A 20037-nucleotide genomic window follows, 5' to 3' on the forward strand; every position below is an offset into this window, starting at 1 on the left:
AATAAATAGGGAATATATTAGCTTGTTTAGAAACAATTAACACTGTGAACACTTAGAGGAAGTGTACCAGTCAAACACAATTAACAAGAAATTCAATTCATTCCTGGAATTAATTCTCAAACATTTTGAAGCTTACTTCACCCCAAGGCAGATTAATATGAAATCAACCTGTCGTGGAAAGAAAGAGTGGGTAACAGTTGGCATCAAAATATCAAGTGCTAAAAAGAGAGACATGTATATAGAACAAAAGGGCTAGCACAAACCTAGCAGTGGAACCATGTTAAAAAGAATACTGTAAAATTGTAACATGTGTAATCAGGAAGGCCAAACAAATGCATTATGCAGAAAAAATTAGCAAGTCAAACAATAAAGTAAAAACCATATCCAACGTCACTAAAAGTGAGACAAATAGGAACATAAAACCTGAACAAGCAGGAACTCCACAGTCCTCTAGCAGTGGCTCAGACAAGAACAATCAAAAAGCTGCAGCCTCAGATTTTAGTAACTTTTTTCTCACAGTAGCTGAAAGAACAGGGAGACACAATAAACAATCTCCACAGGAGCCATAGATCTACTAAATCATATGCAAATCACACCAAATATAGCACTTCATTTCAAAAGCACAATTCCTAAAGAAACTGAAAAAACCATAAAAGCTATGGATGTTGTGAATATGATTGAATCTCAAACAGGGTCTTAAAATCATGTGTGGACTTAATCACTCACATATTCCACTATTTACATAACCTGTCAATGGAAACTGGGACATTTCTAGGGAGACTTAAACATTCAATAGGGATGCCTGTCGTAGCGGCCCCTTATTGTTAGAGGGCCTGTAGAGCCAACACGCAAGGTTGGTTGGTAACCCCCTTTCAGCAGCGCAGAGAGAAACATTGCCAGCAGACAGAAACAGTAATAGGTTTTCCAAATAAACATGGAACTACTTTGCCAGCAAACATGTGACAGTGTTCCACCAATTGGAACAAATATGACTGCTGTAGCACTCCGCCGACCTGGCTTAATAAACATGCCTAGATCGTCAGACTGGCAGTGTTTACCAACCGCTAGGAATAGCTCCAGCCAGTGTTTATGCCAGCCCTAGCCTGATATTCACTCGCCAGTCTTGTAGTAGTACATTGTATTTTGTAGAGCAGCTTCGGTCAGTATTTTCTTCCATTGTCTTCTTTCCTTATCTGTTTTGGTACCACAGAGTTGTGGTTTTTATTTTTATTTATTTATTTGTTTTATTTTTGTTCTTCATTTAAAACTTACTATATGCCAAGAAGGCACTTTTTCTTTAATTGTAATAAATTGTGTTCAAATTGACTGTTAGTTCTTTCCTGCCAATTGCAGGACACTACAGTTATTGATGACAAGGATGGGATTTTCATTTTCGAACGGAATGGCCTCCTCTGAGGAGTTTCTTCAGTCCTTGATAGAAACTCTACAGCAGATTCAGGCAATGCTCACACATTCACAAATTTGCTCTCACTTGCCAGAGTTGCAAGAAGTAGCTCATAGGGTCTACCCTATCACAGGTAAATTGAACACGCTGCACATGGCTCCACCGACATTTCCGTCTATCGACAGGTTTGGCAAACCATGGTCAAATTATGTCAAACAGTCAGCAAAACATATGCTGGCATATGGGATCCATGACAAAAATCAAAGTTGGGATTTTTTTTAGTGAGAGTCGGTCCACAGTTATATAATTTAATTCAACAGTTGAACCCTGAGCAGTCTCCTCAATATCTCTCATTTACTCACATCAAGGGCTGCCTTTTTGAGTATTTTGATGCACCTCCACCTGTCAGACTTTCTTTTCTTGTCAAAAGTCTTCAGGTCAGACCTATCAGGAATGGATTATGATGCTCCAGGGTCTCTCCTGCGATTGTCAATTCCAGTGGTCTAACATTGCCTGCAACCAGTCTTATGCCTCTTTGTTGATTCGAGATATGGTGATGTTTCACACACCAGACAAGGGTCTTCAGGCTGGTATTTGAACTTACAAGACCAGTCCCTCGACATCTGTCTGCTTATAATTTGTGTGTTTGAACAGTCTCACTGCTTACAGCCGCCGCATCTTGATCCAGCTGTTTCTGTGGCTCGCCAGTTGAGTGGGAGTGTCATCAATCCATTGGCCCACTCCATGACAGGAAATCTTTCACCAGGCTACTTCTGGCTACTTCTGGACTCACCAAAGGTCAGAGTGCCCTCAATTGCGAGCAAGATGCATGGCTTTCAGCCAAATGGACCATATCGCCGTGATGTGTCAGGCTTCACAGAAACATAGCGTCGATGCCATGCTTCCTGCAGATGCACAGTCTCATCACAAATCGTCACCTCAAAACCTGGAAGACTTGCATTCCCTTGATGGCCACGTATTCTCAATAATTTCCCAGTAAGGTGACCATTTTCTCATTACTTTGGAGGTTGTGCATATTCCAGTAGTCTTCCAAATTGACACAGCATCATCCATCTCTATTGCGGATGGTGCCATATACCAACATCTGGGCTTGCCAGCTTAATCCCAGTACACTTGAACGTTGTGCAGTTTTAGCAGTCACTCTATATCCATTGATGGCGTTTTTGCACACAAATCTCTATCAACAGTCGTTCCTTCACCACTCAGTTTTTGGTGGTCAAATCCCCTCGAGCTATTAATCTTCTGAGTGTGGACATTTTTGGTTGTTTGGGTTTACAGTGCAGGACATAGTATAAGCGGTGTTGATCCCTCGTAGGATACCCTCCTCAGCCTATCACTCAGGAAATGCGACACGTTCTTCTCATCCTCCACACCAAGGGTAAAGTGTTTCACTGTGCATGTTCAGCTTCTTCCCTCCAGTATTCCTCGTTTTTTAAGGCCTGCCTGGTCCCCTTTGCTCTCCGAGACAGGCTTCAGGTGTAACTTTGCCACTTACAGGATGAAGGCATCCTTTCTCCCATTGCACACAGTCACTGGGCGACGCCTATCATGTTAGTAGAGAAGCCAAACGGTGCTTTATGCATCTGTGGCGATTTTAAAGTCACGGTCAATTCTCAGTCCGTCATCAATGCCTATCCTGTCCCATTGGTGGATGGCATACTCACACATCTTGCAGGCTCGACTGTTTTCGCCAAAATTAATTTGTGAGATGCTTATTTGCAGCTGCTGTTAGATGAGGAATCACAGCAGATCCTAGTCATCAATACCCTGTGTGGCCTTTTCCAGTACAACCGCCTCCTGTTTGGCATTGCCAGTGCCCCACCATTTTCCAATGTTATTTGGAACGCCCCACAAGCCAGGTGCCCAGGGGGCCAATTATCTGGACGATGTAATTGTCGGTATCTCATCTGCAATGGACCTTGTGGCTGGACTTGATGTTTCAGGTTTTTTCCAATGCTGGCCTGCATTGCTGGAAAGAAAGTGTCACTTTTTTTGCACGAGAGGTCAGCTATCTCGGATTCACGATTGATGCCTGCAGCCTACACGCCTCTAAGGAGTATGTCAAGGTGTTCAAAACCTGCCTCTTCCCACCAACATGACGCAACTGCAGTCCATCCTCAGTCAATCAACCATTATTGGCATTTTATACCCCACGCCGCTGAGATTTCGGCGCCCCTGACCAGGCTGCACAAGGGTGCACTTTGGGTTTGATACATGGCATGTGAGCAGGCTTTCACATATCTCAAGTGAGCTCTCTCCTGCCCTCCTTTTCTGGCCGCTTACAATCCTGCCCCTGCCCCTCATCATCATCACCGATGCCTCGGATTATGGCCTGGGTGCGGTCCTCTCACATGTGGTTGATGGCGTTCACAGGCTGGTGGTTTTCACATCCAAAAAATTGACTGACACTCAAACCAAATACAGTCAAATTGAAAAGGAAGCTTTGGCGCTGGCTTTTGTCCTGACGAAGTTCAATAATTTTGTGTATGGTCGTCATTTCATGCCGCAGACCAACCACAAACCTGTATGCTGCAGTGCCCATTCAGACGGTGCACTGCCTCCAATGTTGGGCACTCTTCCTGGCGATGTTCGACTTATATATTGTCTACCACAGCTCTAAACGGCACGCAAACATCGATTTTCTGTCCCAACTGCGTGCCAGGGAGGACCGTGAGTTTGACGCTTCCCACTTGGTTTGTTCCTATGTGGACCCAGACGTGGACACAACTCTGGATGCGTTTCTGTTGGATACCGATGCACCCTGGCAGGCCACTGCTCAGGAACAGACACTGCAAGCTCTCTGCCACCAAATCGCTGTGGGATGGCCAACCAGCCATCATAGCATCCGCAATGCAGTGGTCCAGCACTTTTGGGATCATCAGCACAGTCTCTTTCTCCACAGTGGCATTATCCTTTTGCGTAGTGATTCCGACATTACCCAGATGGTCATACTGCATGTGTTCCATCACCATGTCCTCAACCTTCTCCACATTGGTCATTGGAACATTGCCCTCACCAAACAGCTGGCCTGCCATGCACTATGAATAAAGACATTGCCTCCCTCATGTCAGCATGCACCACATGCCAAACATATAAAGCAACACCCCCGTGTGAAAATCTTCATTTGGATTTTGCAGGTTTTAGTTTGCAAACTGTTTAATATTCGTTCCTTAAAAGAGGTTTCCTTGCAAGTATGATTTGTTAAAACTGAATTTCAGTCACATTGTTATTATGGTAGGTTCACTAGAGGTGACTCAAGTATTCAGTACCAGAGGGAATTTCTTAAAAAGAAGTTTATTAACATGGAGTTTTACTGTAATGTTATATATTGATGTCATTAGCTGCCACTCTCCTATTTTGCAGGAAAACAGGCACCAACAAAATGGTCTCTCTCATGCTGTGTGCATGCATCTAGGGGCAGGCACTTACTCTGGATTTGTATTTTGGAGAAGCAAATTTGAAATACACTACTACCATCTTCGGCTTTTCTTCTTCCTGTATGCCAAAAACTTCTGCAGCAAAGTTCACCCTGTATCTACTGATATATATTTAATTTTTGAACCATGATACAAATTACAGCAAAAATAACATACTAGGCCTTTTATGGGCATAGAACCATCCAGTTCCATTTGTAGATGAAGATCGTTAGAAACAACCATCATAAAATCTCTGATAAAGTGTAAATTTCAGTAATTTTATCGCTGTGACAGTCATCTTAACATGCATGTGGAAGAATGGCATATGTCCCTTGACTCACCTCAAAACTTACAGACTACAAAATTTGAGAATAATTCTTCAGTTACTTCACAAAACTTTTCTAATGGTGTTTACCACAAGATATTAATAAAGGATATGAAAAAGCTTTTTGTCACAACTGACCTAAACTTTGTTTCACAGTTTATAAATATTGGATCTGATAGTAACACCAGCAGGAATAAGTCTGTAAGACAATAAATAAATAAAAATTTGTTAAATGATATTGACAGACTAATTCTCCTTGATAGGCATCTGATGGACAGGGTGAATGTACAGATATATAACTGTTTCCTATTGGAGAAACCTTACTGTGAATGGCTGTGGACTGATGAAATGATGCACCCTCAGCTTCATATGACTCATGAGAGGGGTGCTGGTCACACAGGTTCATGACAGCTGGATCCTTGGATGGCTTAAGGCTTCCTCCCTTAGCAAAAAACATCTTTTTGCTAAGGAAGAAACCCCCTGAGAAACATAATTGGTGTGCTACTTTCTCACATGTGCTAAACATCACTGCCACTGAGATGTGAAAGATTTGCTAGAGACAAACCATGTATCATCAGCCTGGTGCAGAAGGAGAGCTAGTCAGTGAATGCAATACAGTGAGAACATTTGCAGGACATGAGGATTGAAGAGTTAACAATAACTGGTGACAAATGTAAGATTTTAGGTACTTTTGAGGTAGTTCAGCTGAAAGCTGGCACCAAAGTTTGATGCTCTGGAAGCATAAGAGAAGGAAGATATGTATGAAAACTGTTGAGCCATAGAGTGGAGAAGTGGCTTTCATATCTAAATTTCACCCTACAGTGGTTAGTATTTGAGACTTCATGCTGATCCAATCCCATGGTCATTTGAATCAATTCCATGCTGTACTGATTTTCATTCAGTCTATGCTGGATTTGATTTTAGTTTGACTGTTCATTTTGATAAAGATTCAACTTCATATCTATTTTTAATGCCTGCTTCTGACTCTGACTCTTGTGACAACATAAGCTACAGCCTCACATTAGTGTAGAAAGTTGTTAAAACTGTTGCCATGATGTATTTTACACTGATATTGTGTAGATGGCAGATGTGATATCAGACAGTGGGTGTGGGAAGGGATGCTGAGAGCAAGGAATATTCTGTTGTTGGTAGCCATAAGGGTAACATGTTTGTATAGTGCAGGACTAGTCAATTTGTTTTAATAATGTGTTCTGTACTACTCGAATTTTTATTCAACCTATCAAAACAAATATTCAGATATTTAACTTTAATGATCATAACAACTTTACAAGAACTCCTGTGTGACAATATTACATGTAAAATCAAAGCTATAATTTAGGCACTGATTGAAGTTGCAGCAGTATGCAGGTGAAGTGCAATTCAAGATGTATGTTTGAATCCTAAAAGGCATCAAAATTCTACAGGGATACTGAAAGCTGCAGCTGGCTTGGAAATTGTGAATCACCAACATAACAACCATGGGATGCCACTGAGCAGCAGCAGTCCACAGCAGTCAGCCAGAAAATACAACTTGGTTTAGCTAGATCATCAAAATGAATAAATCGAATGGATACTGTGTTAATGAAGCCATCAGTGACTGTAAATCTTCAGAGAATGAAATCAGTATGTGTTCTCTGAATAGCTCTGATATGAAAGTGGATCACCAGAATTTAATATTGAAAGTTTTAGCGAAAATGAAAGGGCAGTTGTATGAAATTAAGAAAAGTATAAAGAACAAGGCGCTGAAATTATTAGTAGTATCAAGTCAATGAAAAGTATATTGACCAAGGGAGGAATTGATACTCAAAACAAGCTGAAGTTGGGGATAGAATGTAACTCAAGTGAATACATAGGGTTTAATGGCAAGGTTAAGAATTCAATTTACAGAATAGATTGCAACTTAGAAACTAAATCTTCTCCATTGGAAGAAATTAATGTATGTGAATACTTGCAGCAGCAGATAATGTGAATGGGTGTGATATAGTGAATGCAGCAGTGACTAATGAGCATGTTGATGCAGATCAAAATTATGTGATTTTAAAGGTGACAGTTATTTCTTATGATAACGCTGCTGTTTAATGGTTTTCAACTTCTCCCAGCATAATTCATGATGAAATAGCTCACAGGTGAATGATCACGTGTCACTGTCCAACAGGCATAATATTTCAGCCTTGTGTTCATCATCTAATTATCTGAACATGGTCATTTGCTAAACTACTGTGCCCATTAAACATTCAGCCATTCAATAGTGAACTATTACATCACTGTTGTTTTTAATGATTTTATTTGTGTTAATGATGGAGTGAATGGCAAAGAAACTGTTGATAATGGAATTGGTAGTGATTTGGACAATGATGTAACTTATCTTTTTGATAATGTAGAAAATGTTAATGGGGCTGATGTCTTGTGGTGGTGAAGCCAGATACAACAACTGTGGAAAAAATACAATACTGTAAAATCAAGCGGGTTAAGATCAAACATGAGTGCACTGATAGAAAATACTAGATGATATAAAGTATGTAGCATTGGTGGTGCTGGAAAAATGAAGGGTATGGAACACTAAGATGTGTTTATTAAGAAAATGCAGGAAGTAAATGATACTATACAGGGATTCCCCTGGTTTTATAAACTTAGAAAATCCTGAAGTCAGAGGGACTCAGAAGAGTTTACTTGTCTGTGCTGACAGAGTTGTGTAAACTATTGGAAAGCCAATAAATTGAAATTTACATGGGCATTATTATCTAAAATAAACGAGAAAAAGTCATGGAAGGAGATTTATAAGTATGGTAATTATTTGATAGTTATTTGAAAACAGAGCTACTGGAAAAGGAATCAATTATAATCATCATACTTCCAGTTGCTTATAAATGTAATTTTTAATAAATTCTATAATATTTGTTCATATAAAGGGAAGGAATGTAAGAAGAAAAAATAGTGCAATAAAATGTTAAAACAGAGATAGTTTGACAATGAGACCTAGTTTTATGTAGAATGAAAGATACACACATATATCTTCAAAAGTGTGGATATAATATGAGTGAATAATGGTGTGTGTGTGTGTGTGTGTGTGTGTGTGTGTGTGTGTGTGTGTGTGTGTGTGTGTGTGTGTGTGTCTGTGTGTGTTTTGCTGCAGCTGAGAATGCTTACTACAGAAATATAAGGGATAGTATTAAGCATTTTTCATGATTAAACAGTGTGTGTTCTCTGGGCATGTAAAATATGTATTCATTAATGGTAAGCGAGGATAAAATATGTGCTTTCCATGAGATGATTGAGGAGATGTGGTTGGTAACATTTTCATGAATCTTGAGGTTGTAAAATTTGTTTGAAACCATGTTGAATAGGTAATCTTAAAAGTGACATGGGAGATAAATGTTTATCACCCAAATAGTTCTGGCTCTGTTAATGACTACCTTGTTTTTATTAGCAAGTGCTTTTGTAAAGGATAATTATTTCTTAATGTTGGATGGACTATAAAAAGGATAAATTACATGCATCACCACTTGTGTCATTCTGGAGATCAAGTTCTGAGATAAGGCACTGAACTGAATATTTAAGTAGTGCTTTTGAGTGGATTGCAGACTGGATGCTAATTTGGGCTTATTTGCATGTCCTGAGCCAGAGCACTGGAGGTCTCACAGGAGGTTCAGTTTTGGTGCAGTGTTGCATCAAAACAGACTACAGTATGTTATGAAAGTACATTCAAGAACTGAAGAACAAGTTAAGTGAGTGTGGCGAAAGTGCTCTTCGAAAATGTGCAGTAAAATTATTGACAGAAACGTCTTTTACTATGATGAAATCAAGCAACTGAAACTCCAGGTTGGAATTTCGATGATATAAGGAAAAGATAGATTGCTACTTACTGTAAAACTGACACATTGAGTTGCAGACAGGCACAGCAAGAAAACACATTGGCTTTCAGTGGCAGCCTTCATCAGGAAATGAAACACACACACACACACACACACACACACACACACACACACACACACACACACACACACACACACACAGAGTCATTCACACAAGTGAGCACATCTCACGTACATATGATCACCACCTCCAGCAGCTCGGACCAAAATGGTCATATGTGCATGAAGTGCTCTTGCTTTTGTGTGTGTGTGTGTGTGTGTGTGTGTCTGTGTGTGTGATGAAGGCTTTGGTCAAAAGAAATGTGTAAGTGTCTTTTTGTTTTGCCTGTCTGCAACTCAATGTGTCAAGTTTACAGTGAGTAACAACCTATCTTTTTTGTGTATTATTTCTGTGAAGAGTACTTGATGACTGGAATTCATACCCTTCTTAAAGCTTTTTCTTTACCAAGATAAACCTTTTGGTGAAAAATTAATTTATTTGAGATGGAATTCCTATCCATGCTATAATTATTATGAATGCTGAACAGTGGCGCATAATGAGTTAATATTCTCAGTTATAGATACATAAATGCAAAGGTAAAGGGTAAATATCATTTAGTGGTCTCTAGAACTGATGTATATTTTTGTTTAAAATTGATTTTAAGTACATTTGCATTTATTAGAATCTTTAAATGTTTGCTTTGTTGGGATTCATGCCCAATAAGGCCACAGAATTAAACTGCTAGTGGGCACTTAATTCTAACCAGGTGACTTACACCTGTCATAATTAAAGAATAAATATTTTAAAACAGATTTTAACTAATATTTCTGCTATGATGGTTTAGTAACTGCACATTTTCACCATTTCATCATTGTTATTATTATTATCATAGTTATTATTATTACTGTAAGCATCTTTTGTTTCCTGTGAATAGTTCTATAAATTTTAAATTTGGTTTTTGTTTCTACATAATTTGTATTTGAGACAGAAGTCACCTTTTTAAAAATTTGTTCTTCATATAACACATATAAAATTTTTGGGGGTACTGTGATAATATGAATCACAGTCTCCTCTTATAAGTAGTATGTAGTTAAAAAAGTGGTCATAGATTTATGATGCAGCTTATATAACTGGTGTACATGACATCAGGCAGTGCATACTCAAAGAGGGTCTGAGAGCAAGGAGCAAGTATTCTGCTGTTGGTGTCCCTGAGAGTATCAGGTTTTTATACTGTGGTGCTAGGCAATGTAACTTAATAAATAAATTGTTTACTGGTCCAACATTTATTCAACATATCATGAGAAATAAACAGATATTTAACTGTTATTATAAAACTGAAACAGGTCTTCATACCCTGTTTTACTTTCTCAGTCTGACTCCAGAACTGATTCAAGTTTTGACTTTGCTGTCAATGAGATAGTCTCATGAGCCCTCACTCTCTTCTGTTCCAGTTATTTTAGCACAGTTTCTTCTATTCTGCTCCATGCATAGTTACAGTACATGCCACACTATGCTACTTGTCATACTTCCACTTTGGAGAAGACACTGACTATCATTAGAGGTTCAGAACATTTAACAACCACTTACATGAATCATCAGTAAATCTGACTAAGGTGCCTTGGCCAACTTACGAACAGCTTTACGCCCATAAAAGAATTAACATCAATGGATGACAGTGGTCAGTCATCCACTGAGTGCCAACCATATACCCAAATGCAGCTGCTCGTTGCATACACTAACACATGTTATCACCCACTGATCACCAATTCTACACTATTGGCAGCTGATACAACACATGCGTAAAGCTCAGACTATCACCTGGCTTACTAGGGCTCATAAAATCCTACTACCTTAGTCATTTTACTGTGTCAGCTCTGTCAAAGCACCTCAAGATCCAAGACCCTTTATATATCATACTGACTTTCTTATTTTCATAAAGGAATGTTGCTATCCTTATATAGGTCCCAGTGGCCCATACCTAGGCCTCAGAATCTTTTTTCTGCAATTAGGTCAAAATTAATTATATTCTCACTGAAATTTCAACATAAGATATTCTGGCAAGCAGTTTGGAATGCTTTACAGCAATAACATCCACGTCACTACAACAATATTTTACTGGGCAATAGCAATGAAAGTTACACCACTTGGGGAGCTATCATGCAACTGAAACATAGTGAAGGCTTACATGGTGCTTAGGGAATGCGCACTTTATCTACACTTATTGTTGCATACCTAAAAATGAGTTTTTGATGCTGAGAAACTTTAGAATGATTAGTAACACTTATTTCTGATTATGTCTTACATGTTCTGAATATGACTTGTAAATATTTCTTTCTAAAGCTAAAGCTACATCTCCTGGCCATGTCAGGTCTTTCAGTATCAACTGGCTGCCAAGTCAGACTCTAACAATGGTGTCATTCAGGTGCAATAAAGAGAGGCAAGGAATCAGTATAACATAACCACAGCCTTTGAAACCTTCCCACAATTTGGAGCTACTACTTCTCACTCAAGTAGATCCCAACTGGCATGACAAATCTGGGTACACACAATTCCAGTCTTCCCACCCAAGCAATACTGGGAATCAAACACAAGTTTTCCGCTTATCAGACATACTGAAAAATTAGCTATGAGGGAAGACAAAAATTTCTTTCTACTTCAGAGGATATGCATGGCTGCTCACCTTCCATTTTTCAAAGGAAACTGCTGGTGGTTTCTTGAGAATGTTCATAAAAAGAAATTCTTTCTTGTGTGTTACTGACACAATTTCTAAATATTCCCTGTACACTGTGTCAACAGCCATTTATGAAAGAAGATTTCTAGGCTACTGATATTACTTAACAGAAATATCTTCAGGCTCAAGATCATAAAAAGAGACTTCAGTCATGATGTGTCAATATTTCTCTAATTCAGTAGAAAACACATATAATGTTCAATAACTAGCTTTAGTTTTGTACAGCACTGAGTAAAGACTTACTCTCCTCTCCTTTGCTTCGTCTTGTATTCAATTGACGGCTTGCTATATGGTGTCATATGGATGCCAGATGCAGTCATTGGGCTGGCTGTTTCTCTGCTAGTCAACATAATTCCTCCCATTGCTCCATGTTGTGGAAATCTAAAACCATAAAATGGACAGACAAATTTGACAATGATTGCATCCAACTGAAGATCAGTATTCTGTCACTATCATATCATGACAGTGTAGAACCAGAAAGCTTGTTGTACAGTTAATGTGATGGTCTGGGCTCACATGATACTTTGGTTAACCTCTTTGCATCTTCAGAATGGTTGTGTTACCATCCTTTGATACTAATGTCCATGACCAACCTTTACCCCTTAATTACCTATGTTGTAAAGCCTTCCTCAGATCTAGTCCTGTCAACTGGCTGCATACAAGAGAGCAATATTGGTTTCAGTGTGATTAATCATAAAATCGTGTTCATGTATGACTAAAATATTTAAACTCCCTAAAAACTTCTTATTTTAAAGGATTTCCCTCCACATTTACTGCTATGTATTAATATTGATTTTTCTTTCACACTTGTATTATAATATCTCTGAAATTGTTCTGAGTCACTAGTAATTCTATAATTATTCAAGTATTTTTTTTTTTATTTAAAGTAATGTAGGATCATACAGGTCTTTATCAGGGGTGAATTTGCATTGCTTGCACAGTTCATGTGTCTTCGTCTTTAGTCACATACTTATGAGGGTTTCAGAAGCTATTACAGTTAGTGGGAAGAAATGTTTTAATTACAATTTCTTGGTCTGCTAAACACCATACTAGAAGTATAAATGATTTTTTTAGTATGAACTGGAAGGAAGTGAAGAGGATTTTTATCTCTAGTAAATAAAAGATTTCTCAGAGAACACAGTGCAAAAGAAAATGTAGTGACAGAAACAGTACAGTGAAACTTCAGTTTTTTAACTCTGTGAAAACAGTTCACTGGAGTATCCTCCTGCAAAGCCTGGTTGTTAGTGCAGACTTAAAAGATAGATAACCGATAAGGCATCTGTACACAAGACAAAAAGTAGCAATGATGAAACAAGTGAGTGTTGGAACAGGTGTCAGGTAAGAATTTTGTTTGTCACTAACACTTTTCAATATTTATATTGAGGAATTAATGGATAAATCTGTTAGGAGAACAAGAAGCCTAACAATAGGAGGAGAATTTATAAATAAAATTAAGTGTAAATATAAACAAATAGTCTTCACAAAATGAGGATAAAAAATACAAGTTATTATGGATAGGATTGTAAAAGAGTATTTAGTAAGTACAATTGAGGGAAAAGCCAAAGTGATGACCTTTGTCAAATATGAATTGCAGTTCACATATAACTGGAAGCGAACACATTGGATGAAATAAAATGTTTTAGCTTCTGTACTTAGGACATTTGGTGACAGACAACAAAAACAGTTCATAAGAAATAAGAGGTTAAATATCTATGAGGTAATGAGTTTCCAAAAGATGAAAGGCTTCTTGAAAGGAACAAATTTAAAAAGTAGATACAAGAAGAATGAAAGATATTCCCCAAGTGCTTTGTCCAGAATATACCATCTACATCTACATCTACATCTACATCCATACTCCGCAAGCCACCTGACGTTGTGTGGTGGAGGGTACCCTGAGTACCTCTATCGGTTCTCCCTTCTATTCCAGTCTCATATTGTTCGTGGAAAGAATGATTGTTGGTATGCTTCTGTGTGGGCTCTAATCTCTCTGATTTTATCCTCATGGTCTCTTCGCGAGATAAACGTAGGAGGGAGCAAGATACTGCTTGACTCCTCAGTGAAGGTATGTTCTCGAAACTTCAACAAAAGCCCATACCAAGCTACTGAGCATCTCTCCTGCAGAGTCTTCCACTGGAGTTTATCTATCATCTTCGTAACACTTTCGCCACTACTAAATGATCCTGTAACAAAGTGCGCTGCTCCCCGTTGGATCTTCTCTATCTCTTCTATCAAACCTATCTGGTACGGATTCCACACTGCTGAGCAGTGTTCAAGCAGTGGGCGAACAAGCATACTGTAACCTACTTCCTTTGTTTTCAGATTGCATTTCCTTAGGATTCTTCCAATGAATCTCAGTCTGGCATCTGCTTTACCGACGATCAACTTGATATGATCATTCCATTTTAAATCACTCCTAATGCGTACTCCCAGATAATTTATATAATTAACTGCTTCCAGTTGTTGACCTACTATTTTGTAGCTAAATGATAAGGGATCTATCTATTCGCAGCACATTACACTTGTCTACTTTGAGATTCAATTGCAATTCCCTGCACCATGTGTCAATTCGCTGCAGATCCTCCTGCATTTCAGTATAATTTTCCATTGTTACACATCTTGATACACCACAGCATCATCTGCAAATAGCCTCAGTGAACTTCCGATGTCATCCACAAGGTCATTTATGTATATTGTGAATATCAACGGTCCTATGACGCTTCCCTGCGGCACATGTGAAATCACTCTTACTTCGGAAGACTTCTCTCCATTGAGAATGACATGCTGTGTTCTGTTATCTAGAAACTCTTCAATCCAACCACACAATTGTTCTGACAGTCCATATGCTCTTACTTTGTTCATTAAACGACTGTGGGGAACTGTATCGAACGCCTTGCGGAAGTCAAGAAACAAGGCATCTACCTGTGAACCCGTGTCTATGGCCCTCTGAGTCTCGTGGACGAATAGCGCGAGCTGGGTTTCACACGATCGTCTGTTTTGAAACACGTGCTGGTTCCCACAGAGTAGATTTCTAGTCTCCAGAAAAGTCATTATACTCGAACATAATACGTGTTCCAAAATTCTACAAATGATCAACATTTGAGATATAGGTCTATAGTTCTGCACATCTCTTTTACGTCTCTTCTTGAAAACGGGGATGCCCTGTGCCCTTTCCCAATCCTTTGGAACGCTGCTCTCTTCTTGAGACATACAGTACACCGCTGCAAGAAGGGGGACAAGTTACTTCGCCAACTCTGTGTAAAATCGAACTGGTATCCCATCAGGTCCAGCGGCCTTTCCTCTTTTGAGCGATTTTAATTGTTTCTCCATCCCTCTGTTGTCTATTTCAATATCTACCATTTTGTCACCTGTGCGACAATCTAGAGAAGGAACTACAGGGCAGTCTTCCTGTGTGAAACAACTTTGGAAAATGACATTTAGTATTTCAGCCTTTAGTCTGTCATCCTCTGTTTCAGTACCATTTTGGTCACAGAGTGTCTGGACGTTTTGTTTTGATCCACCTACAGCTTTGACATAAGACCAAAATTTCTTAGGATTTTCTGCCAAGTCAGTAAATACAACTTTACTTTCAAATTCATTGAACACCTCTCGCATAGCCCTCCTCAAACTACATTTCGCTTCGCTTATTTTTTGTTTGTCTGCAAGCCTTTGGCTATGTTTATGGTTGCAGTGAAGTTCCCTTTGCTTCTGCAGCAGTTTTCTAACTCGGTTGTTGTACCACGATGGCTCTTTTCCATCTCTTATGATCTTGCTTGGCACATACTCATCTAATGCATATTGTACAATGGTTTTGAACTTTGTCCACTGATCCTCAACACTATCTGTACTTGAGACAAAACTTTTGCGTTGAGGCGTCAGGTACTCTGTAACCTGCTTTTTGTCACTTTTGCTAAACAGAAAAATCTTCCTACCTTTTTTAATATTTCTATTTATGGCTGAAATCATCGATGCAGTAAGCACTTTATGATCGCTGATTCCCTGTTCTGCGTTAACTGTTTCAAATAGTTCGGGTCTGTTTGTCACCAGAAGGTCTAATATGTTATTGCCACGAGTCGGTTCTCTGTTTAACTGCTCAAGGTAGTTTTCAGATAATGCACTTTAAAAAATTTTCACTGGATTCTTTGTCCCTGCCACCCCTTATGCATGTTTGAGCCTCCCAGTCTATATCCGGCAAATTAAAATCTCCACCAAGAACTATAACATGGTGGGGAAATCTACTCAAAATATTTTCCAAATTATCCTTCAGGTGCTCAGCCACAACAGCTGCTGAGCCAGGGGGCCTATAGAGACATCCAATTACCATGTCTGAGCCTGTTTTAACCGTGACCTTCAGCCAAATCATTTCACATTTTGGATCTCCCTCAATTTCCTTCGATACTATTGCACTTCATATCACTATAAACACGCCTCCCCCTTCACTGTCCAGCCAGTGTCTGCGGTATACATTCCAATCTGAGCTAAGCATTTCTTTACTGTTTACGTCTGGTTTCATCCAACTATCTGTCCATACTACTATATGTAGTGCTAGCCAATGTATCTTAATAAATAAATTGTTATTCAACCTACCATGAGAAATAATCATATATTTAACTGTTATTATAAAACTGTAACAGGTCTTCATACCCTGCTACTACTTTCTCAGATTGACTCCAGAACTGATTCAAGTTTTCACTTTGCTGTCAATGAGATAGTCTCTTGAGTCCTCACTCTCCTCTGTTCCAGTTATTTTAGTACAGTTTCTTCTATTCTGCTCCATGCCTAGTTACAGTACCTGGCACCCTATGCTACTTGCCATGCTTCTGCTTTGGAGAAGACACTCTGACTTTCATTAGAAGTTCAGAACATTTAACAGTCAGTCATCCACTGAGTGCTAACCATATACCCAAATGCAGCTGCTCGTTGCATACACTAACACATCTTTCCACCCACTGATCACCAATTCTACACTATTGGCAGCTGATACAACACATGTGTAAAGCTCAGACTATCACCTGGCTTATGGAATGTTTTACAGCAATAATATCCATGTCACTACAACAATATTTTACTGGGCAATAGCAATGAATCTTACACCACTTGGGGAGCTATCATGCAACTGAAACATAGTGAAGGCTTACATGGCGCTTAGGGAATGCACACTTTATCTACACATATTGTTGAAAACATAAATATGAGTTTTTGATGCTGAGAAACTTTAGAATGATTAGTAACACTTATTTCTGATTACGTCCTACATGTTCTTAATATGCCTTGTAAAAATTTCTTTCTAAAGCTAAAGCTACATCTCCTGGCCATGTCAGGTCTTTCAGTATCAACTGGCTGCCAAGTCAGACTCTAACAATGGTGTCATTCAGGTGCAATAAAGAGAGGCAAGGAATCAGTATAACATAACCACAGCCTTTGAAACCTTCCCACAATTTGGAGCTACTACTTCTCACTCAAGTAGATCCCAACTGGCATGACAAATCTGGGTACACACAATTCCAGTCTTCCCACCCAAGCAATACTGGGAATCAAACACAAGTTTTCCACTTATCAGACATACTGAAAAATTAGCTATGAGGGAAGACAAAAATTTCTTTCTACTTCAGAGGATATGCACGAGCTACTCACCTTTCATTTTTCAAAGGAAACTGCTGGTGGTTTCTTGAGAATGTTCATAAAAAGAAATTCTTTCTTGTGTGTTACTGACAAAATTTCTAAATATTCCCTGTACACTGTGTCAACAACCATTTATGAAAGAAGATTTCTAGGCTACTGATATTACTTAACAGAAATATCTTCAGGCTCAAGATCATAAAAAGAGCCTTCAGTCATGATGTGTCAATATTTCTCTAATTCAGTAGAAAACACATATAATGTTCAATAACTAGCTTTAGTTTTGTACAGCACTGAGTAAAGACTTACTCTCCTCTCCTTTGCTTCAACTTGTATTCAGTTGACGGCTTGCTATATGGTGTCATATGGATGCCAGATGCAGTCATTGGGCTGGCTGTTTCTCTGCTAGTCAACATAATTCCTCCCATTGCTCCATGTTGTGGAAATCTAAAACCATAAAATGGACAGACAAATTTGACAATGATTGCATCCAACTGAAGATCAGTATTATGTCACAATCATATTATGACAGTGTAGAACCAGAAAGCTTGTTGTACAGTTTATGTGTTGGTCTGGGCTCACATGATACTTTGGTTGACCTCTTTGCATCCTCAGAATGGTTGTGTTACCATCCTTTGATACTAACGTCCATGACCAACCTTTACCCCTTAATTACCTAAGTTGTAAAGCCTTCCTCAGATCTAGTCCTGTCAACTGGCTGCATACGAGAGAGCAATATTGGTTTCAGTGTGATTAATCATAAAATCGTGTTCATGTATGACTAAAATATTTAAACTCCCTAAAAACTTCTTATTTTTAAGGATTTCCCTCCACATTTACTGCTATGTATTAATATTGATTTTTCTTTCTCACTTGTATTATAATATCTCTGAAATTGTTTTGAGTCACTAGTAATTCTATAGACGCTCATGCATTTTACTATTAGTACATTAATATTGTTATTCCCTGTTGCATTTTGCCTACTCCTACCTTGCCGCGTCTCAGGAGGCGTCTTGTCAGGCCTAGGGAGGGAATTCTCTAACCTAAAAAACCCACATGTGCATTCCACATGTACTCCACTACCCTTGTAGCCGCTTCCGGCGTGTAGTGCATGCCTCACCTATTCAGGGGGACCCTAAATTTCTCGACTCGATAGTGGAGGTCGAGAAATTTGCACTCCAGATCTCCGCAGAATCGTCTTAGCCTCTGGTTTAAGCTTTCCACACAGCTCCAAAACCAGAGGACCGCAATCGGTTCTGGGAACGACACAACAAATAGTTAGCTCTGATCCCACCACGCGAGCGAGACTTTCCGCCTTCACCAATTCCGCCAGCCGCCTGTACGAAGTGAGGATGACCTCTGAACCCGGACAGCAGGAGTCATTTGTGCCGACATGAGCAACAATTTGCAGTCGGGTGCACCCAGTGGTCTCTATCGTCTCCGGCAGGGCTTCCTCCACATCTCGGGTGAGACCCCCCGGGCAAGCAGACAGAGTGAACAATGGCCTTCTTCCCCGACCTTTCCGCTATTTCCCTAAGGGGCTCCATCACCTGCCTAACGTTGGAGCTCCCAGTAACTAATTAACCCCTCCCCCCTTGTGCCTGCTCGAACCTTGCTGAAGGAGCGGCCACATGTCCACTCACAGGCAGAGTGGGCAATGCCACATGGACAGCCTCCACATTGACCCTTCACCTCGTGCGCCGCGAACACCGCTGAACCCACCACTCCCTTTGGTGAGAGGGTGGCCCAACTACGCCCAGTACCCGTGAAGATGTCTCGACAGCAGGGACAATCGGTGAAGCATGTAACACCTGGGGTGTATCATGCAACACACCAGACTCCCCACTGCCGCTACACTCCGAGGCAGCAGCCTCAAGACGGCTGACCGTGGCCATCAACACGTTCAGCTCTTCTCGAACAGTGGCCAGCTCCTCCTGAATCCGTACACAGCAGTCACACATTCTATCCATCCTAAGAAATCAATTTACTGTAGAGAGTTAATCAACTCTTAACTACACTGCTAATTCACTAAAGGTGGCTGATTGTTCACTAAACTGTGGTTGCTAGCCACTTCTTGTAGAAAAGAATGAAAAGAGCACTACCTGTTTCTGGACTGTATCGAAAACAAACACTAGCACTACTGGCACTATGGTTGACTAAAGGGACTCTCTCTGACTGTATTCAAAACAAACACAAAATCTATGGAACAGTATTACTGGCACTCGACAATTAAAGCTTCCGAATAGCAAAAAACAGGGAAGAAGAAGTGACAAGTAAGAAAAATACAGTTAATACTTAAATTAACGTATCTCGCTGCACAGCAGACATGACACAGATGGCAGTTACGAAGACACTGAACCATTGACAGCCATAAAGAAAGAAGGAAATACTTGGTTAACTCTGATATGCTCTTTGTGAGAAAAATGTGTAATGTGAAATGGCTGGGCAGGCAAAGAATGCAGAAATACTTACATGAACAGCAGGGTGAAAAGAAACTAGTGGAAATATAGGTAATGAGTAAAGCATCACCAATGGGACATATATTGCAAAAATAATTTTTCTCTAAGAAAGAGTCATCAAATGAAATATTGGGGGGAAAAGAGAGAAAGAGAGAGAGAGAGAGAGAGAGAGAGAGAAGAGAGAGAGAGAGAGGTGGGATTCTGCATTATTT

General features: G+C 39.5%; 1 protein-coding gene across 1 annotated transcript in view; it reads right to left on the minus strand.

The window, feature by feature from the left end:
• Positions 1 to 20037, minus strand: part of LOC126299144 (uncharacterized) — a 44484-nt gene that overhangs the window by 15516 nt on the left and 8931 nt on the right. Inside the window, exons 2-3 of the mRNA XM_049990912.1 lie at positions 17676 to 17813; positions 11994 to 12131 (exon numbers count right to left, since the gene is read on the minus strand). Of these exons, the coding sequence (XP_049846869.1) occupies positions 11994 to 12131; positions 17676 to 17813 (276 nt within the window). The remainder of the gene's footprint in view (positions 1 to 11993; positions 12132 to 17675; positions 17814 to 20037) is intronic.

Source organism: Schistocerca gregaria, chromosome X (genome assembly GCF_023897955.1).
Source record: "Schistocerca gregaria isolate iqSchGreg1 chromosome X, iqSchGreg1.2, whole genome shotgun sequence".
Taxonomy (NCBI): Eukaryota; Metazoa; Arthropoda; class Insecta; order Orthoptera; family Acrididae; genus Schistocerca; species Schistocerca gregaria.